This window comes from Mus caroli, unplaced genomic scaffold (assembly GCF_978045245.1).
Source record: "Mus caroli unplaced genomic scaffold, Mus_caroli_1 scaffold_18, whole genome shotgun sequence".
Lineage (NCBI taxonomy): Eukaryota > Metazoa > Chordata > Mammalia > Rodentia > Muridae > Mus > Mus caroli.
The window spans coordinates 68,242,590-68,268,318 of NW_028227273.1; the positions used below are offsets into that span (position 1 = coordinate 68,242,590).

Genomic DNA, 25,729 nt, shown 5'->3' on the forward strand with positions numbered 1-25,729 from the left:
ACCTTTTGTTAGAAATAGATACTCGACAATAGCCCAACTTGCCCTCCCAGGGAGCGGGCCAGCTGCTTCACAATGGGACAGGTGTGCCAGGTGTGCCTTCGTTCTACCGTGGAGAGCAAGGGACTCTCCAAACAGGAAGGAGCTGTGTTATCCAACACTGAATGGTCTTGGGTATCAACAACTTCAACAACAATGTTTCTTTTCTTTCTTAATGTACTATGTAGTTTATTTAGGCTTGTGTTAAGCTCATGGCCAATCTCCTGCCTCTTGCTTCCTGGTGCTAGGATTACAAGTGTGAGACACCTCACCCAACTTACAATGTTCCTTAAAGAGTTTAACATAAAACTACAAGGGAAAGCTGTACTTCCATGAGAAATAGGTACTATGTTGTGAGAATTCCTTCTCTGGGGTGATGCAAACAATCTTATTCCTCCCTAAGAAGATCTCAATTACAAACCAAAGTGCCGCCATACCATAGTTTACACTACAGGAACCAGAACTGGGAGTTTATTAGGTTTGTCCCCCACCTCTCTCCTTTCCTTTTCTTTTTCTTCCTTCCTTCTGTCCCTCCTTCCTTCCTGCCTGCTTGCCTGCCTGTCGGTCTGTCTGTCTTTCTTTACCCTCACCCCCTGACAGGGTTTCTCTGTGTAGCCCTGGATGTCCTGTAATTCGCTCTGTAGACCAGGCTGGTCTTGAACTCGGAGATTCACCTGCCTCTGCTCCTGGGTGCTGGGACAGTTTTATTCAGCTTTCTTAAAGGGTATGAATGATAGGTTAGGGCAGGAGTGTGGACAGCTTTCGAGCAGCAGCATTGGAAGGTCTGCACCCAACATGGTTGACAGCTCCTTCATGGCAGCAGAGATGTTACCCCCACCACCACCACACACACACACACACTCTCCGTTAACCCTCCTCAGCCTGTATTACCCGGAGGCCACATACAGTTAGGGCAGAATTGCATGTAAGTGGAGGAGCAGCTGGATACGCAGGTGAGCGTCCAGTGACACTCTTCTCACACTCTCCGTCTATGAGGGAATGTCATAAGCCTCGTTATGATGTCTATTTGCAAGTAGGCACAGCTAATCTGATGAAGAGGGCAGATATTTTATTATATAGAGGTGCTCTACAGCGTCATGGAAGCACATACCCTGGAAGTCTGTACCATGGGAGCATGTGCCTGGGAGACGGGTACTGCGAAGCAGACACAGTGGATGCTGTCATTTCAGCAACGAACACGGTTGACATTGCAACATGCTTTATGTCCATCCTGTGTGTCGTGGTGACGCCCATCCCCATGCACACCTGTGGCAGGCATTTCATTTAGGCTCAAACCGGTTCCTTAAAGCCGATGCAAAAGGGGATTTTCACATTTCCAAGCCATTCACCAACAGGAATGGCTGTTCTCACCTGGAAGAGATGCGCCCAAGTGATGCAGCCTGTAACCCCCATCACAGATCAGCAAGAACAACTGGGACACGTGTAATACATTTCGATGAAGAGAAACTTCTTCATTAGTATTACATTTATTTACTGTGCATATGTGTGCCAGTGTGTATATGTAGCCTTCTGGAGTCAGGTCTCTTTCTCCACCATGCGATCCTGAGGATTGAACTCTGGTCGCCAGGTTTGGTGACAGATGCCTTTACCCAAGGACTCCTTTCTTTTCCTAGACTTCAAAGAACACTTGTAATCCCAGCACTTAAGAGGTGGAGGGAGGAGAATGAGAAGTTCAAGGTCATCTCTGGCTATCCATCAAACTTGACGCCAGTATGGGTTACGTGTGGTCCTGTCTCAAAAAAGAAAAACAAGGAGCCAGGTGTGCTTAAGTCCATCTTAACTTCCCGTACTTGGGAGGCAGAGGCAGAGGCAGGCAGACCCCTGTGAGTTTGAGGCCAGCCTGGTCTACAGAGCAAGTTCCAGACCAGTCAAGGCTATGTCAGACTGTGTCAGCGAGGTGGCTCAGCAGGGAAAGGTTTGATGTCTGGCAACCTGAGTTTGATCCCCAGGACCCACATGGCTGAAGGAGAGAATTAACTCCTAAATGTGGCTGTAATTTTAGAAAATCAAAATGAAATAAAACAACTGATATAATAATTATCATATTGTGGAGTTTATCAATAAAACGTGTGGACATTATTTCCCACCTTATTATACATGTTTGTTCCATCTGGCATTTTTTAGTTGTTACGTCTCTGTTGATTTTGTAAACTGACCCTTCAACCTGGCAGCCTTGTTGAATTCTGGGAAGATTAGGGTTGCGTCCAACTTCGTAGAATAGAAACCCACTCATGGAAAAAAGGTCAGAGACGGGAGCTGTGTAAACTCAGTTCTGCAAACAGAAGGTTTTTGTAGGTAGGGTTTTGTGTGTGTGTGTGTGTGTGTGTGTGCTGGGGAACCCAGGGCCTCCTTCTGTGAGCATGCTGCACCACTGGCCCACTGTCTAGTTCTTTGTGTAGATACTAAAAGCAGGGACAGACTCTAATACACTGGGAATTGGCGATTACTAATTATTGGAAGGGTTGGGGGAGAGTGAGGTCTTTTCGACTGAAGGTCACTCCACTAAGTGGGGACACTGTAGCATTTGTGGTGACTTTGTCTCTGGATGCCCACCAGGTTTAGTTGGGTTGAGTCATCTCAGCATCGAGATCCAGTGGCTCTGACCCAGCCTTGGGTCTGTGTTTTGAAGCCCTCTCACCTGCCCACTGCTTGCCCACTGTGGTATCCACAGCCTGGCTTGAATCTGGAAGCATCTAAAAGGAGCTATGGCCTGGCTGTGTTCAGCATCCCGCTGCTAGAGGTGAGTGGGATGTCCTGCTGCGAGGCCATATCTATCTTGTCCTGTAGCACTGGCATGTGCTTTCTCAGTGTTGTCCCCCTGGAAATTAAGACAGTAAGAAGGAAGCCCACGTCTGACTCTCCCCCAACCAAGGCGAAGGCTGAGAGCAGTCCCCTTCCCTCATGTGGTTCAGGCCTGGCTTAAGGCCCATCTGTAGCTCTGTACAGGATCCCCACCCACACATTCCCAGGGCATGAGACGCTTCACTCCCAGATGCCTGGGCCAGGACTCATTTGTTCTTGGGACACTCAGAGAGGCTGAACCATCTGTCCACACCTAATTCCTAGATGAGGAAACTGAGTCAGAGGAGATCAGCTTATTAGCATTTCCATGGATAGAGCCAGCCCCTGGGGATCTGGGGTGGGGGCAGGGTGCCAGGACTCCATACTCAGGCAACCTGAGGTATAGGCAGAGATAAAAACCCAGCCATCTCCCACCTGGTCAGCTGCTTTCCCCCTTGCTGTACACAGACCATCGGCATTTGCCTGGAATGTAGACTGCTCCACACCCTATTGCCCCAGCACATCTCACCATGCTCTGCCTGGCTCCACTACAGCCCGTGGAGACCTGGACCAGTGGCCGCTCTCCATACTTTCTCTTCCTCCAGGACCTGAGTCTTGAGCCTACAATGGTGCTGAACTGTCTACACATTTGTAGCAACAGCCAAAGCTGTCCCCATCCAGGGTTTTCCCTAGGGTGCCAGGGGTGAGGCATGCAGAGAGCACCAGAGTGAGAGTCAGGTGGCAGATAGGTCACATGGGGGTCACAGGGATGCCAGCCAGTATGAACAAGTCTCCAGTGAATGACTCCTGGTCCACTTTCAATTAGGACAGCCTGGTGCTGGTGACCTGCGATTGGAAACTCCAGTTCAGCTGGGGCTTCTCATAACAGGGTGCCAGGGACTTTCCTGGGGATCTTATTTCCTAGACACAGCTCCAGTGTCCAGATTGTTAAGGGGCTCACATTGGTCTTATGGGGATCAGAGTGACAGGAGAGCCTATGCTAACTTAGAGGTCAGTAGTACTCATATCCAAAGTGCATTGTGGGTAGGGTGAACAGTCATCTCCAGCAGTGCCTCTTGGCACCTCTGGACCAACAGGCCAAGGGTCAGGACAAGCACAGCGCAGGTTCTGAGAACTGTCAGAAGAGCCAGACATTCTCTGCCCATCATGGGTGTTCCACTCTGCCATGCCTAGGGGAGTGGCAAGGACTCACCTCCCTTCTGCCCCTCACTTCCTGTGTAACTCTAGCTGGCCTCAAGATATCTCTGTGCTTAAGGCAGAGCCAGGTGGCCCCTGTGTTAACAACCCACCCGTTTTTTGATCCCACCCACCCTCACCCACCCAAGCCTGACCTTTGCAAGGAATGTGGTCTGACTTCATTTCCTATCACTCAGGGCTAGCCCTCCACTGGGCTGGGGGGAGGCTTTGCATGTGGCTGTAGAGACAGTGCCAGGCAAAGAAGCAGAGAGAGGCTGTGATTTTTTTTTTTTAACTGTAACCCCTCACCTGCCAAGCTGGAGGGAGCTGGAGGGAGAACACCCACTTCCCCTCACACTCCATGTTGAGGAGCCTTCTGGGGAATAAGGGACAATGTTGCCTGGCTATAAAGGAAAATCAGGGTCAACTCTCTCCATGGCTAGGTCCTATCTTAGAGTCCTAGACAGGGCCAGCAAGGCCTGGCATAGATTGGCGCTCAGCAGGTGTGAGGGCGTAACTGAGCAGGGGTGCTGATGCTGATCACAGGCGATAACTGAGCAGTGGATGCTGATGCTGACCATAGGCAATAAGGGGTGGGCAGTGGATGCTGATCAATGCTGATCATAGATGGTAAGGGGTGGGGTACATTTGAACGACTCTCCTGTGTTTCTCCAGTCCTGGGACCCCATACCACAGTGCCATGGAACCATCGTGGGTTTTTCTGTTTCACACCAAGATGCGTCTTTTGTCCGAGACAAGTGAGTACCAGAATCTTGAATTTTACATAACTATAGGACAGTGGCTCCCATCTGCATCTCTTAGGATGTGGGTATGAAAGATGCAGATCCCAGGGCCTGATGCTGCTTGTAGAGGCTCTTAAGGAACTCACACTAAGGCTGATAGACAGGTTTTGATTGACATAGGGCTGGCTGCAGGCTTCATAGTCTCCTGGATTGAGGGGACACATTGAGACATGTGTCTTGCCTGGGCTCACCTATCCTACACATCGTCTCCTGGTACACAGCTTGCTCTACCTCTACCTGCTCAGGGGCTTCTTAGTGTAGGAGCTTCCTGGCCTGCGAGGTCTCCCCAGACAATCCCTACTGCTGGGCTGTCCAGGTAACTCACACACGGGGGCATGAGAAGTCCATATTCTGATCAATGGGGGGCCAAGAGAGACCTGAGATAAAGTCAGCTAGAATACAGCTCCACACATGTTCAGGAGGGCACTTCTTGAAGGAACAGCTCCGCACCCACCCTGTCCACAGAGCCCCTGAGCCCCACCCCAGAGGGGACACTGGATTGTCTGGTACCCATTTATTTACCTGCTATCCTGATCATGCCAGAGCTTGAAAAGCTCTCATAGAAGCCATGTCACCCAAAGGGACTGATCTATGGAAGAGACATCACCCACCTCTACAGCATGGTCAGCCATGTGTTTGTGCAAGTCACAGATACCTCTAGTCCCATGCCTCAGGCCCAAGGGTGATCCTGCGTAATTCCCAGCCTGAACCACTCAGTGCTCCTGGTACAAACGGCAAACCCATAACAACCTAAGCAGGAGATAGCCCTGTCTCTTTGTCCTATGCTTCTAGTTCTGCCCTGCCCTGTGAGGCTGGAGGGTGAACTCAGCTGTCTACTGGGCCTCATAGCAGAGGCGCCCCACTGACTCAGACCCAGTGCCCCTCCCTATAGGAGGGCTGGTTCTCCTAGGGGCGGGCCTGGCAAGCGGTCAGTGTGGAGAGTCTGCCTAGTAGACACTACTGCAGGTGCTCACAGAAGTTGGACAGCTGCTTTCCCAGGCCCAAAAGCCCCTTCGTTGTCTCCAAACAGTGGTGTGGGTTGAGGGGTGGGACAGGTGGGGACCTCAGAGTCATTGTTATTCACAGACCATGGCCTTGCCAACAGCTCGACCCCTGCTGGGGTCCTGTGGAAGTCCCATCTGCAGCCTAAGCTTCCTACTGCTTCTCCTTAGTCTTGGTGAGTATGGGGTGGGCTGATCTCCAGGAAGTGGTAAGGGAACCTAGGCCTTTATGAATTGGGACCTTGCTTTCTCCTTGGGTCATTGTTAGGTGGCCTGCGTTCCAGGAGGGTTAGGACTGAGAACAATGAAAGGCCTGGAAATTGGGGACACTCCAAGCAGGAATGATCCCTAGGCCTACAGAGCATAAGCTATGACACAATGGGGTGAGAGACCTTAGCTCTCTCTACACCCAGTGGGCTCTGCAGAGGGCTGGGACCAGAGAGCAGCCCAGTTTTGCCCTAGCCTCTCTTTTAGCTTTGTACCCTCTGGCTAACAGGGTGGATACCATGTCTGCAGACCCAGACTACAAAGACAAGCCAGGTGAGGTCCTCTGGGGGAAACAGAAGGATTTTCTATTCTAGTCTTGGGGCTATGGGGTGATGTTTTCTGTACTTTACACATGAATATATACCGTCCCTTAGTGTCACTTTTCAAAGAGGGCTGTGGGCAGAGAGTTGCTGATCCCAGAGAGAGGCAGAATCCAGGATGTAGCTGGGCCCTGAAAGGAGCTGAGTTGGAGACAGTGGAGCCCTTGGGTGTTAAGTCCCAGGCCCCAGAGGTAGCCAGACTCAGACAGTTAGACAGTTACTTACTCTCAGACAGTTGAGACCAAGCTCTGAGGTAAAGAAGCACCTATCTGCTTGGGAAATGTCAGTCAGACTTTGTTCCCTTAGGAGGCCACACTCCTCCATGCTGTGAATGGTGCCGCTGACTTTGCCAGGTGGGTTCAGCAGCTTTGGGGGCGCTCAGGAGCCCTTGTGGGCTGAGTGAACAAGTGCCAGACATCCAGGTTCCCAAATTCTCTGTCTCTTGTCTGATCTCTACCCATTCCTTCCTGACCTGGCTGGCTCAGAGTTAGGGGAAGGTCTATGTCCCAGGGCCCAAGTACCTTGTCCCCCAGGTTGTCACTTGTCCCAAAGAGGGTCATGAGAAGCCCAGGGTTATGAAGGAAGGGTGCTCTGGGCGGGCAGGCAGGCAGTCAGGCAGGCACTTCCAAAGGGACAGTGTTGGATTCAGACCCCAGCCCTGTCCCCAGTCTCCCCACAGGCCTCTTTCTTGGCCTCACATGTGAGGAGGTATCTGACCTGAGCATGGAACAAGCCAAGGGGCTGGCTATGGCTGTAAGACAGAAGAACATTATACTCCGGGGACATCAGGTCAGTCCCCCACTATGGTCCCCACCTATACTATGATGGTTTGAGGGAGATACATGGTGGCTAGGAGGTTGGTGACTATTTTCTAGAATACCACTGCTCACCCTCATGCCAACTCAGGGTCTGGTCCTGGCTGGTGGCTCCCCTCAGAGCCCCTCTTGCTGCCTAACTGAGTACTAGGTGTGTGTATCTCCTGGGGGCTTAGCTCCCTGGGGTCTGAATGCCTTTCTTCTGGGCCCTGCTATCCCAAGTCTGAGCTGATCTTGCTGTCCCTCTTCTGGAGACCTTGCATTCATTGTCTTTCAAGGCTCGGGGTCCTCAAAATATGGCCAATGGTGGCATGACTCAGGATGGGGAGAGGGAGGCCAGTGTGACTAGCTTATATGGATTCAAGATCAAGACAGACCTGTCCCTGACTATTGAGGCAGTGGGATTTTCGTGCCACAGTCTATGAACAGAGCCAGGGTTCAGCCGGTGGCATGTAGGGTGGAATTAGAACTGGGGTGCCCCAGGCCATCCTTGAGAGCTGCTATGGCCCAGAACATTCTGAGCTGCATGTCCTGGTCTCCCGGCAGCTGCGCTGTCTGGCACGTCGCCTTCCTAGGCACCTCACCAACGAGGAACTGGACGCTCTTCCACTGGACCTGCTGCTCTTCCTCAAGTAGGCCTCAAGCTGGGAACTTGGTCTCATCCCCCCACTTTGTCTAGCCCTGGGCTACAATGTCCAGTGACTAGGTGGCTTTGTCAGGGAGGTACTTAGTGGAGTATCATATGTGTGTGTGTGTGTGTGTGTGTTTGTCTGTCTGTCTTGTGTGTTTCTGTCTGTGTGTATCTGTGTGTGTGTCTGTATGTCTGTATGTCTGTGTCTGTGTCTATGTCTGTGTCTGTGTCTGTGTGTCTGTACACTTACACAGGAACCAGCATACCCCTGTCTCCACAGCCCAGCCATGCTTCCAGGACAACAGGCTTGTGCCCACTTCTTCTCCCTCATCTCTAAAGCCAATGTGGATGTACTCCCACGGAGATCTCTGGAGCGCCAGAGGCTGCTGATGGAGGCTCTGAAGTGCCAGGTCTGGAATGGTACCATCTACTAGAGGTAGAGACAGCACAGAGGGGGCATGGTTGTTCCCCTGAGGCGCTGATGCTGGCTGTGTGCACAGGGCGTGTATGGATTTCAAGTGAGTGAGGCAGATGTGCGGGCTCTCGGAGGCCTGGCCTGTGACCTGCCTGGGAAATTTGTGGCCAGATCTTCCGAAGTTCTCCTCCCCTGGCTGGCAGGATGCCAAGGACCCCTGGACCAGAGCCAGGAAAAGGCAGTCAGGGAGGTTCTGAGGAGTGGAAGAACCCCATACGGGTGAGTAGGAATGGCAGCCTGTAGGCAGTGACATGTGAGGCTATCCACAGCCAGATTGGCTTTCCTAGGGCCAGGTCTCCCCTGCAGTATTCTGCCAGGTCTTGTTCCCTGGGAGGCTGCACTCCTGACCCCTCAGCAGAGGCATTTGTCTGTTCCAGTTTCTGTCTCCCGATGTCTACCTGGGGCCACATTCTTGGTCTCTGAGCCATGTCCTTGTTTCTGGACAGCCCCCCGTCGAAGTGGTCAGTCTCTACCCTGGATGCCCTGCAGAGCTTGGTAGCAGTGTTGGATGAGTCCATCGTCCAGAGCATCCCCAAGGTAAGGTCCTGCCTGCTACCCAGCCTGGCTTTGAGGCTGCTGGGCCTTGAGACTCAACCCACTATGCTCCATCCTCAGGATGTCATAGCTGAATGGCTGCAACAAATCTCCAGAGACCCCTCCAGGCTGGGGTCTAAGCTGACTGTCATACACCCAAGGTTCCGACGGGATGCAGAACGTGAGCCCAGAGCCATGTCTATTGGGTAGCACACCGAGATGGGACAGTAGGGATGAGGGGTCTAGCACTGTAGAGTTTCATTTGGTTCCTACCAGTGGTCCTTCCTGTCTCCTCAGCTTGGGCAGTCATAACTTCACAGGGTGAATAGGATTGCCTCCATCTTGTCAGTGGGTAAACTGAGGCCATTGTGTCACGGCAGGTGTGGGAGGAGCCTCTGACTCTTGTCTACCCCTGCAGAGAAAGCCTGCCCTCCAGGGAAGGAGCCCTACAAGGTGGATGAAGACCTCATCTTCTACGAGAATTGGGAGCTGGAGGCTTGTGTAGATGGCACCATGCTGGCCAGACAAATGGACCTTGTGAACGAGATTCCCTTCACCTATGAGCAGCTCAGTATCTTCAAGCACAAACTGGACAAGGTGATTCTTTTTTTGTCGTTTGTTTTTCGAGACAGGGTTTCTCTGTGTAGTCCTGGCTGTCCTGGAACTCACTTTGTAGACCAGGCTGCCCTCGAACTCAGAACTCTGCCTGCCTCTGCCTCCCGAGTGCTGGGATTAAAGGCGTGCACCACCACTGCCCGGCTGGACAAGGTGATTCTTTTTTGTTTTTTCGAGACAGGGTTTCTCTGGATAGCCCTGGCTGTCCTGGAACTCACTTTGTAGACCAGGCTGGCCTCGAACTCAGAAATCCACCTGCCTCTGCCTCCCGAGTGCTGGGATTAAAGGCGTGCGCCACCACGCCCGGCTTTGGACAAGGTGATTCTTAATGGGCTCCCAGGTGCCTGGATAGGACTAGGGCTTCAGGAAGTTACTCTTGCCCTCACAGTCCCTTCTTCCATAGACCTATCCACAAGGCTATCCTGAGTCCCTGATCCAGCAGCTGGGTCACTTCTTCAGGTATGTTAGCCCTGAAGACATCCACCAATGGAATGTGACCTCACCAGACACAGTGAAAACTCTGCTCAAAGTCAGCAAAGGACAAAAGATGAATGCCCAGGTAACATCTACCCCATGGGGCATGCGGCCTGGTGAGAGATGCATCTCTTCTTGCCCCAAGGCGCCTTAATGGCTTCTTCCCACAGGCGATTGCCTTGGTCGCCTGCTATCTTCGGGGAGGAGGCCAGCTGGACGAGGATATAGTAAAAGCCCTGGGCGACATCCCGTTAAGCTATCTATGTGACTTCAGCCCCCAGGATCTGCACTCGGTACCCTCCAGTGTCATGTGGTGAGTTCAGGGATCTGCAGGGCCGAGTGGATATTCAGAGCTTTCTAATCCCCACCATGTCCTACAATGTCCCCCAGGCTGGTTGGGCCCCAAGACCTGGACAAGTGCAGCCAGAGGCATCTGGGTCTCCTCTACCAGAAGGCCTGCTCAGCCTTCCAGAATGTGAGCGGCCTAGAATACTTTGAGAAAATCAAGACATTCCTGGGTGAGTCAAGGCACACACGAGGGGCGGTCACCACAGGGACACTGCGGCCACTATAGTCATATGCTAAGTCCTACCCTCCCCCTGCCTCTTCCCTGGGCATATGTGGGATCTGACACCGATGACTCTTCAACCCCTTCTGACCCCAGTGGTCCAGATGGTTGCTGGGCATAGAAGGGCTTGGTCGTTGCCTAGGAAGAAGATAATCTCTGAGAAACTGAGTGTGCTAGTCATGAGTGGGACTGTGTTGTGCTATGAGTCTTTAAGCTGAGGCCTCAACACCTTCAGGTGGGGCCTCTGTGAAGGACCTGCGGGCCCTCAGCCAGCACAATGTGAGCATGGACATAGCCACTTTCAAGAGGCTGCAGGTGGATTCCCTGGTGGTAAGTGGAGGTGGGGACTCACTAGGGAGGGGTTCAAGACAGGCACTAGAGAGTCGCCAGGCTTCCTGAGGAGAAGGGCTTGGGAGTTGATGGGGGTCCTTATGTGGGATGGAGAGCCTTTTGTCGGGTAGAACCTCGGGAGGGCCTCTTGTGAAGCAGGGGTATAGGAGAGACAAAAGGCAGGACTTCCTGAGGAGAGGTTGGACCTTGTGAGGGAGGTTGGATGGGCTCTCCTGGAAGACATATAGCCTCCTGAAGGGCCCCTTGTATATAGGAGTTGAGGTATTGTGGGCTGTGGTTTACCCCCAGTGGCCCCCTCCAACCTTTGGGGGCCTAGAGACCCCGATGGTTACCCTGTGCTCTGACAGGGGCTGAGTGTAGCTGAGGTACAGAAACTTCTGGGACCAAACATTGTGGACCTGAAGACCGAGGAGGATAAAAGCCCTGTCCGTGACTGGCTGTTCCGGCAGCATCAGAAAGACCTAGACAGGCTGGGTTTGGGACTTCAGGGTGGCATCCCCAATGGCTACCTGGTCCTGGACTTCAATGTCCGAGGTAAGCTGGGCTGCCCTTGGGCAGAGCTAGGGGTGGGGTTGGGAATCTGAGTCCCCCTCCTCTCTTTGCAGAGGCCTTCTCCAGCGGAGCCTCACTCCTTGGGCCAGGATTTGTATCAGTATGGATTCCAGCTCTGCTCCCAGCTTTAAGACTGAGCTGAGACCACCACCCTGCAAGGCTCCTGGTCCCAGCTCTACTGGGGCCCTCTTGACCAGGAGGGGGTACCAGGGGTCATTGCCAAAGTTTGAGGACTCTTGAACTCAATAAACAGTGGCATATGCCCCCTTGAGATGTCCTGTAGTGTTCCTAAGACAAGAGGATGACTTTTGAGTTTCTTGTGATCACATAAATACAGCTCCCATATTCATCCTTCCCACTATCTTAGAAAGAGAAATGAAATATGGACACACACACCCCCAGGCAGGCGGTAGCTATTCAAGGCCTTCCTAGTGTGGTTGCTGACATTGCCCAGAGTAGTGGAAATCCTGAGACTCCAGCTGAGGGTGTGAGAGGCCACCACAGTCTAGGCCCTGCTAAAAGGACTGTTCTCAACAAGGCTCTAGCAGAGACACTTTGTGCAATGGCCTTGTGCTTTATTCAGATCTGCCAGCGAGGGCAAGTGACATTCAAGTAACACGGAGTCCCACCTGTCTTGGAATAGGCCAGAAGATCTGGACTCTGTCTCCTCCTACCAATTTGTCCTTTTAGTTGGGCAGAATGGGCTCAGATCCTGGGAGTCAGAGCCAGCCTCCTAGGATAGGGACATAGCAGCAGGTCCCCTGGGGTTGGGGAACATGTACTTCAGCCTAGGCAGGTGTCCTGTCCCATCTAGCAGCTCCGTTTCTCTGGAATCTGATGTTCAGGGGTTCGACTGCCTTGGGCCAGTACCATTGGCCCTAGTGTTCTGTGAGTAGTGGCCATTTGTCCCGAAGGTAACTGACACAGTAGCAGCCACAGAAGGCTGGAAGGCAGAGCCACTGCAAGTGACAGGTACCCCAGATGAACTGGAGGACTTCCTGCAGGTGGAAAGAGAAAGGGACCCATTAGTCTTGATTGGAAGATGCCCACAGAGGCCCTTCTGTGCATCCTCCCCTTCGTGGTGGTGACAGCTAGGAGGGTCAGTGGCAGAGCCCATCCATGACTGCTTTTCTGGTCTCAGCCTGGGCCCTTTTTGTGGTTTGGGTTATGGGAGGCATTTGTTTTGTTTTTGTTAAATCTGAGGATTGAACCTGGGCCCTTGCACTTGGCTAGGCAAATTTTTTTCAACTGAGCTACATCCACTGATGTGGGTGTGTGTGTGTGTGCACACGTATACAATACATATATTTTTTATACATATGTATATACACACATATAATACACATACATACAATATACGTATATAATTTAAAACTTTTTTTGGTTATTTATATATATGAGTGCTCTATTTGCATGTATGCCTGTATGATAGAAGAGGGCATCAGATCCCATTACACATGGTTGTGAGCCACCATGTGGTTGCTGAGAATTGAACTCATGACCTCTGGAAGAGCAGTCAGTACTCTTAACTACTAAGCCATCTTTCCAGCTCCTATATATAAATTTTTGAGGCGGGCTATCTCCAAGTTTCCCAGGTTAGCCTTAAACTTGCTCTGCTGCTCAGGGCAGGTCTTGAACTACTTGCAATCCTCCTGCCTCAGTCTCCTGAATAGCTGGGATTATAACCTTGGACCACCAGACTTGGTCTTGGTTTGATAGCTTTTGGACAAGGAAATTGTTTCACCATAGATGGTTCATTAGCCAATGACCTGTGTCACTTGTGACACATGATAGTTCCCATGAGGCAAATGAAAGGTAGGGACAGCCAGGGGTCTGCAAAGGATGGGACCAAGGGGTGTGGACCATACCTGAGGTGTGTGAAACACCATCATTGCCTGGAGGATCCAAGTCGTGGATCAAACTGGATGGTGGGTAGGCAGTGTTGGGGGGCCTGTTGGTCACATAGGCCAGTGTGGGGCTGGTGTATAGGCCCATATCAGACAGGTCTGTCATGTTGTGGCTGTGCATCCACAGGATGACATTTGGGTGGTTGCGGGCCTTCCGCAGATCTCCCAGGTTCTGGCCCAGCAGATTCCTCACACTGTCCACACCCATGCTCTGCAAATGAAGCCAGAGGTTTGGGAAGGAGGTGTGAGGATCTATGGGGATACCTTCCCTTGTAAAGGACCCAGCATGGTCAGTGCTGCTCCCAGCACTGAGCAGGATGGGCACTGTGGGGCAGAGGCCAAATGCCATCCGCACTCCTCTAGCTTTGGAACATATGCATCTAAGACCTGGGGTTTCCAGCTTGACCAACTCCACTCTGTCTGTCGACCTCACAGTCCTCCTGCCTCTTTGTCTTGAGTACTGAGATTCCTGATATACACACAATGCACTCAGACAAAGGGGCAGGGTTGTCAGGTCCAGATCAGCCTGGGTTATGGAGTAAGACCACATCTCAACGAAACAAAACAAAACAGAGGTAGCCCCTGGGCCCACCTTCAGTGTCAGGGGGTTGAGGTTGGTGAACGTGTCAATGTCCATGGAGATGTTGGCCTGTGCCAGGTATTGAAGTTCCTCCAAAGGGGCACCACCTAGAGGGAGTGGGTGAGAGCCAAGGAGGCAGAGGGCCTGTTTGGGGGGTGACACAGGATAAAGGTAGGGTAATCAAGGAGAGGCAGAAGGGGAGAGGAGGCACGGTGCAGAGCTCACCGAGGTAGGGGCGGATTAAGTAGTAATATTCTCCCACATTACTGGTGTTCCTAAAGGCCTCACGAGCCTTGATGAAGAGCGCATCCTTCCGACTCTGGGGGCAGGGAGAGATGTCTGGAGCTCCGGCTAGCCTAGGAGTGGGACGAGGCAGATGAGCAGGCTTGAAAGCTCCTGATGGGACCACTGAGCGTATCCCCCATCCTTTAAAGTGCTGATTTCTTCTTGCCCTCTGTATAACTCCACCAAATTTAAAACCACTGGATACCCCAGTGGCTGTATTTGGAAATAATGTATTTCTTTGCCGATGAAATCAGAGTAGAAGATGAAGGTCCTAGGTTGGCCCTAAACCCACCTCCTGGTGTCTGTAGGACACAGAGACACACGGGAGAGCAAGGCAGGCTTTCTGTGAGGTTCAGAGGGGCCTGGCCCTGCAGACATCTTGACTTTGCACTTCTGGAAGGCCTAGAGAATTTAGTCACTCAGTTTGTAATGCTTCTTTCATTTTATGCTTTTTAAAATTTTTAAAATATTATCTCTGTGTGTGTGCTCACCACGGTACATGTGTGAGGTCAGTACTTGCCTTCACAGTGTGGGACCCAGGGATCGAATTCAGGCTGTGAGACTTGGTGGCAAGCACCTTTCTGATTGTGTGTGTGTGTGTGTGTGTGTGCGTGTGTGTGCGTGTAGCCCAGAGTTTTCACTTCAGGTGTGTTCCTCAGTACCAATTATTATTTGGGATACCGACTGGGTTCATCATTTCAGCTAGACTGGTCAGATGGCAAGCAGGTCTTCCTCCTCCTGTTTTCCCAGTGCCTGCATCAAAGGTGTGGTGGTTATCTCCAGCTTTTGTTGGATGTTGGAGATCTGAATTCAGGCCCTTATGTGTGTGCTGCAAGCACTCTACAGGCTGAGCCATCTCCCTTGCCACTTGTGACATTCTCTTATGGCGGTCCACTGGACCTCTGGTGGCGAGGCTTAGACCATTCCACCCTCTCTCCCCACGGTCAGCTTCCCCTGGGGCTTCGGGTTGGGAAGGCGGCTGACTGGGAGGCTCACCGGAACTCTGAGGGCTGAATAAACTGAAGCTGCTTGAGGCTCATCCAGCAGAGACGGGAACCCCCGATGGCCACCAGAAGAGCTCCAGTGACCTTGCCGTTGTGGTCCAAGAACCTCTGTAGAACTGCCTGGAGGTGGGGCCAGGCTCAGTGGGGCTGGGCAAAGCAGACCAGCCGGCTCCCGCTGCCCCGTTGCCAGCCCTATCACCCTCACCTCCGTCTGGTTGTCCAGAGCCGCATCTGAGGCCAGCAGGATTATCACTGTGTCCCCGGATGTGATGTTCCACTGGCCTATTTCAGCGAGGGAGTAGAGGTAGACCAGCGAGGGGATGAGGTGCAGCTGGTCCTCAGGGATGCCATGTGGGTAGATCTGAGGCAGGTAGGCAGTTTCAGTTGGAGCTGAGCCCTCCAGCCTCCACCCCGCACAGACCAGCCACACACCTGAGTAAGTTTGGCTTTGACAACGCGCTGGCACTCTGCAGGCAGCGGGTGTTGGAGCAAGGGGTCCAGGTTGGCCCTGAGCACGCGTGTGCCTAGGCAGGATTCCAGCTGGGTGCAGTCATAGTGCACCAGGAAGAGGTCATCGTGCAGGGTGGCTGCTGTGATGTTGCCACGGACACAGGATCTCCCTGCAAGGTGTGCCGATGAGCAGTCTGGCAGGCGAAGGTCTGAGATGACAGCTTGCTGGCCTTGGGACTCTATCTGTAACCCTGGCCCTGACTTTGATCTTCTTCACTTTTTTTTTTGGTTTTTCGAGACAGGGTTTCTCTGTATAGCCCTGGCTGTCCTGGAACTCACTTTGTAGACCAGGCTGGCCTTGAACTCAGAAATCCATCTGCCTCTGCCTCCCGAGTGCTGGGATTAAAGGCTCTCTAGCCTTAAAGGTCTCTAGCCAAGAGCTTGGCTCAGACTGGGTCAAGATTAGGAATCCAGACTGGTGGAGGCATAGAGTTCCTAGTATACAGCAGTAACACTGACCTGTGCGCCGCTTGGGCCTTGAGGACACTGAAGTGGCCTTGGACTCTAGGAAGTTGTCAACGAAGCGTCTGGCATCGTGCCTGCTCAGTTGGCCTGCCCGGCAAGCAGCCACCACACTGCGGAAGAAGTCCAAGCCCACAGCCTGGTAGAGGCAAGTGTGTCTATTCTCAGTCATAGGAGGGGTCAACCTAGCCCCTTCCTCTGCCCCTCAGGCCCTATGTGCTGTGTGATTGGAGTACCCAGGGTACTCTGAACCATTCAAGGTTCAGAGTACTGTGTGGCATGCATGGTCATGGATGGATTGGTGGTACCCACAGCCAGTCCCACTCCAAGCACCTTCCTACCTCCTGCACCTTCTCCCACAGGTCGGGGCTGATGTAAGTGGCCAGAAGTCCAAGGGCCTGTAGCCCCTGCAGGTTCCAGGAGCCAGGAGGCCTGGTGTATGGGAAAGGATACTGTGTTGGAGTCTAATATGCTACCCCCTCTTCTAAGCAGGCTGGAAGAATATTCATAGGCTCTTAATTTCTGGCCAGTGCCCACACAGTTTTTGGGGGTTTATCTTGCTACAAACCCGAGGTTGTACAGCACCCTTACACCTGTACCTCACTGCTTCAATCTGCAACATCATAGTGGGGCTGAGGCTGGGGTTAGAATTTAAAGAATAGTAAGACTTCAGGGAGGCATCACTGCTGTCCTGGGTTCAAACCTCAAGCCTCTCGCATCTTATCTGATGCCCTCTAGCCTCCCTGGATCCCCCCACCCCAAGCCTCATCCCCGGAACCCCCACCCACCCTATTTGCGTCTTCCCACTGGCCAGCAGGGTGTTAAGGGCCGCAGTCTGCATGACAGTAAGCCTTGGGCAGCGAAGCAGGTTCTTCAGCACACTGGGGTCTGCAGTCACAATTTGTGCTGCCTCCATGTCACACACCAGGACCCCAAGAAGCCACAGGTCTGAAGCACTGAGCTGTAGGTGGGGTCCGCCCTGCTGAGACAGTAGGTCAGTGCTGACCAGGTAACTGGGCCTCACTGCTCTAACTACCCCCACCCGAGGAACCTACCAGACAGGCCAAGGCTGTGCGCTGCAGGGCAACTCTCTGGTTGGGCAAGTTGGTGAGCAGTTCTGTGTCCCCTTGGGCAGCATGGTGAATGAAGGCCCGGCAGTTAGTGTCCCCCACCTGGCTCAGACTAAGGAGAAGTGGAGAGGTGTCAGGGAGGCAGGACTGGGCCTCCCACCAGCCTTCCCAGTGTCTCCAGGGTGGCCCAAGACCAGAGGTGGCAGCCCAACCACCACTGGCAGGCACATAAGGGGACTGTCACCGAGGTCCTGGGTTCAAACCTCCCTTCTGATGGCAGGGGCACTCACTCATAGAAAAGTAGAAGGCTGGGTGGGTGGAACTCGAAGTCATCCTGGAGGCCCAGCTGTGCAGCGAGGTTGGCCAAGCAGCTGAGCTGAGCAGGGGGTAGAGGGCAAGCAGCAGGTTACTGTCTGTCCAGTGTGGACCGGCCCTTGTGGGACACTGCTCCGCCCCTACCCCCCTCAGCAGAAGGCATGCTTTAAGAAGGAACTGGAGACATGCATGAGAGAAAACTGCAGTAGCACAGAGTAGAGAAAGGCAGGTAGAAAAACCAAGGCCCGAGACAGACAATCCTGAGAAGCAAATGGACGAACTGAAGTGAGAAGTCAGAGATGAGCGGGTGTGGTGTTCCATGCCTCTGATCCCAGCACTCTAGATACAGACACAGGGGGATCTTTGTGAGTTGGAAGCCAGCCTGGTCTACAAAGTGAGTTCAAGAGCAACCAAGATTATGTAGAGACCCTGTCTCAAAATTAAAAAAAAAAAAAAATCCAGAGATGTTTAAATTTGAGCTGCAGCTGTTCAACTGTGTGTAAGTTCTAACATTCACCCGAGGCGAGCGGCCCCACAGATGGTTAAAGCTTTGCCTACAAAGTGCTCACCTCCATCTGTCCCTCCCCCCTCCCTTCCTCCCTCCCTCTCTCCTTCTCTCCCTCCCTCCCTCCCTTCTTTTCTTTCCTTTATAGGGGTTTCACTATGTAGCCTGTCTAACCTTGAGCTCACGATTCTCCTGAGTCCTGAGAGGCCAGGAATACATCATGTCTAGTGTGGTGAGACGTCGCCATGTTCCCCGCCCACACGAGTGGGTAATGGCAGATTCTGCCTTTCCATGAACAGGTTCATTCCCTCTAATCTGTCGTACCTGCATATGGTTGGACATTCTTTTTTTTTTTTTTTTTTTTTTTTTTTGGTTTTTCGAGACAGGGTTTCTCTGTGTAGCCCTGGTTGTCCTGGAACTCTATAGACCAGGCTGGCCTCAAACTCAGAAATCGGACTGCCTCTGCCTCCCAAGTGCTGGGATTAAAGGCGTGTGCCACCATGCCCCGCTGGTTGGACATTCTTTACCACCCCTTTGTCAAGGAATGTGCAGCAAAGGCGTCCTTGTTTCCACTTTGTGTCTCCGCACTCGCCAGCAGCCAGGCTCGGGGCGCTTCACCGTTCCTCGGGAGCAGCTTCTGGTGTTGATGTCCTGCCGACTTTGTTCATGTTTGCCTCTGGTTTTTCATCTAGCTCTCTCTTCTTTTAGATTTCTCTCTCTCATTTTCCCCTGGTTTTCTGATAGAAAACTACACTGTCCAGATATTTTTCTTTTGGCACTTTCTTCCCCCTGTGGTAGTGGGGTTGCGTCCATGCTATGGCATGTGTGTGGGGTTGTGTACATGCTATGGCATGTGTGTGGGGTTGCATACATGCTATGGCATGTGTGTGGCATGTGTGTGGAGGACAGCATGTGGTAGATGATTCTCTCTTTCCATCATCTGGATTCTGGGGCCAAAATCAGTTTGTTAGGCTAGTGACAAAACCCTTTACCAGCTGAGCCCACCTGCATCTTAGCCAGGCATGGTGGCACACACCTTTAATCCCAGCACTTGGGAGGCAGAGGCAGGCAGATTTCTGAGTTCGTGGCCAGCCTGGTTTACAAAGTGAGTTCCAGGACAGCCAGAGCTATACAGAGAAACCCTTTCTCGAAAAAAAAACCACCACCACCACCAACAACAAAAACAAGACTTGCATCTTTCTCTTTTCTAGCACACGAATTCAAAACTGTAGTCCGCCATCGCTCCTGCTGCACTACATTGGTGTGGATAAGTTTTCTTTCTTCCAGACAAGGCCCTGCTCCGTAGCTCAGGTTCAAACTCACTGTCCTCTTGTGTCGGTCTTCAGACTGCTGGGATCCCAGCATAGACCAGCATGGCAGGCTGCATTTTTAATTTTCATTTAGCTTAAAACTTTCCCACAACTGTCCTGATGCCAGCCATGGTAGTGCCCACCTGGAATCCAAGCACTTGGAAGGTTTTTAACTTCACGAGTTTAAGTTCAGGGCTGGAGAGATGGGTAAGTGGTTAAGGTTTTCCTTAACTGCTCCTGCGGAGAACTTTGCTTCACAGCCCTCACCTGATGGCTGACAACTGTCTGTAAGTCCAGTTCCAGGGAATCCAACACTCTCTTCTGGCCCTCTCCAGTGCTGCATACATACATGTACACAGACATATATGCAGAAAAACATACATATACTTTAAAAAAAATCTTTAAAAGAAAAAGAGTTAAGGCCATCCTTGGCTATGCGGTGAGTTCAAGACCAGACTGGAATACATGAGACCTCACCTCCAGAAATAAAATCTTGCAAGTTTTGTTCATGGGCTGGAGAGATGGCTCAGTAGTTAAGAGCACCGGCTGCACTTCCAGAGGAACTGGGTTCAATTTCCAGCACCAACATGGTGGCTCACAACCATCCATAACTTCAGTTCTGAGGCATCTCACACCCTCTTCTGAGCTCTGGAGGCACCGGGCATGCATATGACGTGCATACATACACACACGACAGCAAACAGCCATACATATAAAAATAAATCTATTTTAAAGAGTGTATTGTTCAGCCAGGTGGTGATGGTGCACGCCTTTAATTCCAGCACTTGGGAGGCAAAGGCAGGTAAATTTCTGTGAGTTCAAGGTCAGCCTAGTCTATAGAGTGAGTGCCAGGACAGTCAGGGTTACACAGAGAAACCCTGTCTCGAAAAACCAAAAGAGTGTGTTGTTCAATTTCCAAGTGTCTGAGAGTTCTCCATCCACTTTCTGCCATTGATTTCTTGTTCAAGTTCACTGTGCTCCGAGAGCAGATACTGGATGCTTTCTTTGCAAGGATTGAAGGTGGATCTCGGAGCCAGTGATGCGTTCGTCTTGGTAAGAAGCCTGTGTTCTTGTTGTGCGGTAAAGCTGTCCACACACACTGGCTCCAGCGGTTGAACTTCTGAATGAGCTCCTCTGTATTCTTGATTCCTCTGCCATACCGGTTCTGTCCTGCTGGCTAGCCGATAGTGCTGGCTATCACAATGAATTTACCAGTTTCTCTTTCCAGTCTATCTGACTGTGCAATGTGTATCTGGACCATTTGAGGTTAGGTGCACACTCATTAAAGGTTGTTTGTTTTGTTTTGTTTTTACAAAGGATCTCTCTACACCGTTGAGACAGTCCTCTATTCAGTCTTTAAAGGCTGAAGTTAAAGGCCTATGCCAGACTGTCCAGCTCTTTCCTTCTCTTAACTTGGGCAGATGATGGTTAAGTTGGCCAAGTAGGCTCAGCCGGCCTCGGTCTAGTCTCTTGCAGCCCCAGTTGGGAGAGAGGCCAATGGGCTGAAAGATGAGTCCTGGTGCTGGAACACCCCAAGGAGGCATCACATCCTAGATGAGCCCTGGGAGTGGCCTGAGGCCGTGGACAACACCTTTATCATTTCAAGCTGAGGTCAAAGCACCCTGTATACAGACTTGCTGGAACATGCTGGAAACACCGATGTGGGTGCTCATGGATCATCTCATAGCAGAAGAGTCCCCTCAGAAGGGACAGACAGTAGGGCTACCAAAGAGTCACATTCTAGGTGGTCCTGAGGTTGGCAGGGTGACTTGGAGGCAGCCCTCTGCTTCAGGGAAGCTGTGTGCCAGCCCCGAAAGCCCTAGCAAAACTGGCCCTCCACCTGTGCACTCTCCTGTATCCTGGTCGTTACCCGCGATACCTGTGCTCTTTTCGGCCCTTGAAGCACTTACCTGCCAGGCTTTGAGTGCGACCCTCTGTGAAGCCAGGCTTCTGATTAAACTGGAGAGCTGTTCGCGGGGCAGCTGGCTGGCTGGCAAGCACCAGAAGTTTTGCAGGAGGGAGGTGTTGTTCCTGTGCAGAAGGAGGAGGCCATGTGAGTCCGAAGGGAAAGATCCATGAAGAAAGGCAAGGGAGGGTTTGGCTACTGCAAAGGGGACTAAGACCACTCGGCTGTCTCCACCATTGGGGAGTAAGAGGCAGGGAGTACCCGTTACAGACAAAATGTCCTTCCCCTTTTCCCTTGCTCCCTCTCTTGCTCTCTCCTTCCTTCCCTCCTTCCCCCATCCATCCTAGAGGACCTTGTTAGGGCCAGGTTCTCAGCCGGATGGGGCTTTAACATGGGTCCTGCCCTCACTCTGGGGTTCAGGCTCAGCTGGCTTTGGCTCAGGCTTGGACCAGTCCTGATGGCTGCTGAAAGGTACAGGGTCACATGCTGGATGATCACGGGTGAGGTCATCTTCTGGACGATTCTCGGGGTGTTATACAACATACACCTACTGGTGGGAGGCTGTCTCTGATGCTAACTTAGGCTTGGCTAGACCTACTTGGGAGCCTGGTCCTGCCTGACGACTGGCCCATTGATGAACGTGATTCCCAAGACATGGGGAAAAGACAAGCTCAGGCTGAAGAGCCTTGGACAGAAGAAGATGACTAAGCTAAAATGTAGGGAATAGCGATGGCCTTGAAGGTCCTGGTCCTGGTACAAGCAGTGCGGGCTGACGGCCAAAAGCTCCAAGGGAGCCTGGCTTCACAGAGGGTCGCACTCAAAGCCTGGCAGGTAAGTGCTTCAAGAGCCTGGAGATACTACTGGCTGAGGTCGTAAGTCCCTGATGGTTGAGGCTTCTTCTTTTTTTTTTTTTTTTTTTTTTTTTTTAGGTTTTTCGAGACAGGGTTTCTCTGTATAGCCCTGGCTGTCCTGGCACTCACTTTGTAGACCAGGCTGGCCTCGAACTCAGAAATCCGCCTGCCTCTGCCTCCCGAGTGCTGGGATTAAAGGCGTGCGCCACCACGCCCGGCGGTTGAGGCTTCTTGTGATCATGTCCACACTATTGACAATGGCCAGGGACTTGCTGTCGTATAATTGACACTGGACACCGGAAGCAGAACGGCGATCGTCACTGAAGTCAGGCTATGCCCTCTAGGTCAGTGATGGCAAATGGTGGCCCTGTGTGAGCCTTATGTACAGACCCTGGACATAGTCCCTCCTCCTGGGACCATCAACAGACCTTCTCAGGACCACTTCTCTTCATGCCGTGTTTCAGAAAACAATTTGCCCAGTTTGGGTTTTGCTCACCTGACCCATGTGTTGGCTTCACTTGCATTCAGTCCTCCCTTGGGCAAGCCCTTAGCCTGAGGACCCGAGCAGTGGGCGGTGAGGGACAGGAGGAGGGCGAGACCAGGACTTGCCAGGGCACCTGCAACAGAGCGTTGGTGAGCCCATGAGAAGGAGTTCCCTGTGACCACCTCAACCACAGCTCCTCTTAGAATGGATGACCTGGAGGGGGCTGGCAGAGCCTTATCAGTTTCTGTGTACATAGCCTGGGCCAGCATGTGGTATGTCTGCTGGAACACACAGTATCTGCAAGTATGTGTATGTTTTCTGTACACGCGTACATGTGTGTAAGTGCCTCCTTGATTGTTGCTCTGTGTGCTTATAGTGTGAACACTGAGACCCCAAAACTCAGAGACAGAGGGTTGGCTCCATATTCTTCTAAGCCCCTCATTTCTGTAGTGGGACATAAAAGGGTCTCCCAGCCCAGGAGGAAGGGGTTTGTTTCCAGCGACACAGAGCAGACTCTTAGCAAAATCTCTTATGCCGCAGCAACAGGGCCTATGGAAGATGGCCATGCTCTGATGTTCTCTGTGGGCCATTGTCTCTGTCTCACTGTCTCCTTGGAGCCTGGCCTGGTTTATGCAGGAACTACCAAAGAGGGCTTGGTCTATGTCTTTCTGCCTAGACTAGTGGTGGCCCCTGCCACAGCCCCATCTTGTCCACACCAGGACCTCCTAGGACTGTGTTGGTGGAGCTGTGGTTCCAATGCTCTTTTGTACCACACTAGCTGTCCTGTGTCCCAGGGAGCTCAGCCTCCTCCCTTCCTTCCCTTGCAGCGGGTCCCCAGATCCAGTTTCATGTGGATGGGACGGCCAGAGCGTCAATACCCGCCTCTGCAGCAATATGACCCATAGCTACCCAAGGGCCCAAGGTATCCCCTTCTGTGTAGAAGTTTTTTCTCACCCACTCTGGAGCCCATAGCTGACAGTCGGAGAGTTCTGCTCATCCTGGCTGAAGTGTCTCAAAGCAGGGAAGCCCGAAGGCTGTGGGTCGTAGGTCCAGGACTAGCTGGATAATAGGCAGGGAGTGACTCAGGTTAGTTCCACGGGAGATGGAAAGGGAGAGAGAAATAGAAAGAGAGCTAGTATTAACATCTCGAAGGGTACCTGCCTGGGGAGGAAAACAGCCCCGCAAACAAACGTCACAACACCAGGGAGTGGCAGGGGAGGAAAGCTAGAGAACCTGGTCTTTCTTATCACAGGTTGGGCCCCGGGGACCCATGAGTGCCTTGTATCCAATTAGCAAATCTCACAAACAGTGAATCTCCCAAGCAGTGGGGGAGAGGTGCCCCCATGCCTTGTGGCCCAAACCCTCAGAGATCTCTGAGCTCTCAGTTCTAGAAGACAAGCCGGGGCTCAGCTTGAGCTGTTGGGGTGCCTTATGCCAGGGACTTTCCCTCCCACAAGGTGTACAGCCTGATGACTTTTGGGTCCCTACGACCTTCTGACTCTAGGAGGCCCAAGAGGTACACAGGAAGGCCACTACCCTGCGTAGGGAGCAAAACACGCTCAGATGCTTGGGAGTCTGCAACACTGTGGTCTAATTGGTGTCAGGTCTTACCTGAGCAGGAATATGGAGTCTAGTAGTGAAGGTTCTGTCCAGAGCAGGGGAGAGGCTACTTCTGACCAGATGGCCACATGATATAGTAGATCAGGTGTTCCGGATGCCAGCGGTCCAGGCTCAGATTCTGTCGATCCTTGCAGCTGAGTCCCAGAATGCAGGGCTGGTGTGGGTAAAGCTGTCACAGTTCATGATCATCTGTAAGCCTGGCCCAGGAAGCAGCCCGGGATGGCTCTGCCTAGTCAATCTACTGTGGTTGTGACACCTGCCAGGCAGGCCTGTGGGAAGGAGACTAGACTGTGCCAGGTAATGCTTGTATCAACCCCTTGGGCCCAGGCATAGCACGCACCTGCTCTTCAGCCCCAGGAGAAACTCAGGCTGAGCTTGGGCTGAGCTCAGGGTTGGCAGGCACCCAGCACACACCCTCCCCTGGAGGCCCAGCTTCATTCAGGGTGTGACAAGGGGCAGCCTGAATTCACGCATGTCTCATCTTTGAGCACATAGGTGTATCTGAACAGACTGTGCATCCCCAGAGCTTAAACATGCAAGCTGCTCCCACACTGGACATTAGGCATACACAGACAAGTATGGTAGGTGGGCATCGCCATCCTCTGGGTGCTAAAACCCAGTGCCATGCAGACATGTGGGCTGGGAAGCAGAGCGAGTGTGCAGAGAGGCATACATTGGACATCTATTCCAGTGGATGACTTCACTCAGGGCCTACAAGCTGCTGCCAAAACCGCAGGTCACCATCATCAGCACCAGGGCCAAGATGACGGCTCCACCAGGCAAGCCTCTGAGAGGGTGAGGTAAGAGGAAGGCATGCACGGGGGCTTCCAGCCTACCCGCTGGAGTGTATCCTGAGATGCAGCCTCTGGGCTGAAGCAGATGGGTCCTGAGTGTCCCAAGCTGGTTCCTGACTCATAGCCCTGACCATTGCCTACTTGAAGCTCTTACTTCGGAAGGGGCCGTGGAGAAGTAAGAAGGAAGGCTCCAGGGCCTTGAACCCCTGAAGTGTTGGTCTGAAGCCACACAATCACCATCTGCACCCAAAGGTAAACACCAAGTCTGCTTTGTAGCCCGTGCGAGGCTGGGAGCTGTGGTAACAGCCGATCACCGTCCCCCCAGGAGTCCCAGAGTCCTGCCTGGTGGGGGCCCCGTTAGGTTTGAGTCAGATGGCTTGGCTGTTTCCGAGTCTTCCTCAGAATGAGTCTCGCAGGGCTCCTGGGCTTCTGTCTGGACTAGTGTGACTGACAGAGCGGTCCCCAGCAGCTACATTTGGCACTAGTGAGGGGCACTCACTTTAGGGGCCTCCATTCTGGGAGGCAAGACAGACAGACAGACAGACAGGCCAAGTTGGAGGGAAGGTGGAGCAGGAGGCCAGGGCAAGGTCCTGGGGACACTTTTGGAAAAGTGTTCCAAATATAGTGGATAGGCTGACCCTGAGCCCCAGTATTAACCTGGGGTCAAGGGCAGACTGCCAATGGA

At 52.4% G+C, this 25,729-nt stretch overlaps 2 protein-coding genes and 1 long non-coding RNA gene across 4 annotated transcripts; 2 read left to right on the plus strand and 1 right to left on the minus strand.

The window, feature by feature from the left end:
* Nucleotides 1–2,298: 2,298 nt before the first annotated feature.
* On the plus strand, nucleotides 2,299–4,787 carry LOC147000467 (uncharacterized). The gene is made up of 3 exons (XR_015045886.1): nucleotides 2,299–2,352; nucleotides 2,614–2,797; nucleotides 4,711–4,787. It is a non-coding gene; the product is annotated as an uncharacterized LOC147000467 (long non-coding RNA).
* Nucleotides 4,788–5,787: 1,000 nt separating this feature from the next.
* Nucleotides 5,788–11,712, plus strand: Msln (mesothelin). 2 transcript variants are annotated; one of them, XM_029471430.2, is made up of 16 exons: nucleotides 5,788–6,015; nucleotides 6,336–6,379; nucleotides 6,733–6,779; nucleotides 7,083–7,215; nucleotides 7,788–7,873; nucleotides 8,153–8,282; nucleotides 8,373–8,566; nucleotides 8,794–8,884; nucleotides 8,963–9,062; nucleotides 9,300–9,478; nucleotides 9,900–10,055; nucleotides 10,141–10,283; nucleotides 10,361–10,488; nucleotides 10,774–10,868; nucleotides 11,237–11,423; nucleotides 11,495–11,712. In XM_029471430.2, the coding sequence occupies exons 1-16, from the start codon at nucleotides 5,928–5,930 to the stop codon at nucleotides 11,581–11,583; spliced, it is 1,890 nt and encodes a 629-aa protein (XP_029327290.1). In that variant the 5' UTR covers nucleotides 5,788–5,927; the 3' UTR covers nucleotides 11,584–11,712. The 2 variants fall into 2 exon arrangements, with proteins under 2 accessions (XP_029327290.1, XP_021005123.1); XM_021149464.3 differs by having other exon boundaries at nucleotides 7,095–7,215.
* A 300-nt stretch (nucleotides 11,713–12,012) lies between these two features.
* On the minus strand, nucleotides 12,013–24,520 carry LOC110284322 (mesothelin-like protein). The gene is made up of 16 exons (XM_085832723.1): nucleotides 24,242–24,520; nucleotides 23,585–23,689; nucleotides 22,643–22,763; nucleotides 21,300–21,420; nucleotides 17,550–17,635; nucleotides 17,245–17,371; nucleotides 16,978–17,168; nucleotides 16,531–16,621; nucleotides 16,187–16,328; nucleotides 15,650–15,837; nucleotides 15,423–15,578; nucleotides 15,210–15,337; nucleotides 14,154–14,284; nucleotides 13,941–14,035; nucleotides 13,310–13,559; nucleotides 12,013–12,439 (listed from the first exon to the last, which is right to left on the minus strand). The coding sequence occupies exons 2-16, from the start codon at nucleotides 23,625–23,627 to the stop codon at nucleotides 12,252–12,254; spliced, it is 2,058 nt and encodes a 685-aa protein (XP_085688849.1). The 5' UTR covers nucleotides 23,628–23,689; nucleotides 24,242–24,520; the 3' UTR covers nucleotides 12,013–12,251.
* Nucleotides 24,521–25,729: the final 1,209 nt, after the last annotated feature.

Excerpts from the sequence above, each read along its gene's own strand:
- Msln (XM_029471430.2), top strand. The coding sequence starts at position 5,928 with ATGGCCTTGCCAACAGCTCGACCCCTGCTGGGGTCCTGTGGAAGTCCC. Across the intron at positions 6,780-7,082 it reads GGTGCCGCTGACTTTGCCAG|CCCTGTCCCCAGTCTCCCCA; the intron begins GTGGGTTCAGCA and ends TTCAGACCCCAG. Across the intron at positions 10,869-11,236 it reads TGCAGGTGGATTCCCTGGTG|GGGCTGAGTGTAGCTGAGGT; the intron begins GTAAGTGGAGGT and ends GTGCTCTGACAG.
- LOC110284322 (XM_085832723.1), bottom strand. The coding sequence starts at position 23,627 with ATGAGCAGAACTCTCCGACTGTCAGCTATGGGCTCCAGAGTGG. Across the intron at positions 15,579-15,649 it reads TCAAAGCCAAACTTACTCAG|ATCTACCCACATGGCATCCC; the intron begins GTGTGTGGCTGG and ends TACCTGCCTCAG. Across the intron at positions 12,440-13,309 it reads TGGTGTTTCACACACCTCAG|GAAGTCCTCCAGTTCATCTG; the intron begins GTATGGTCCACA and ends TTCCACCTGCAG.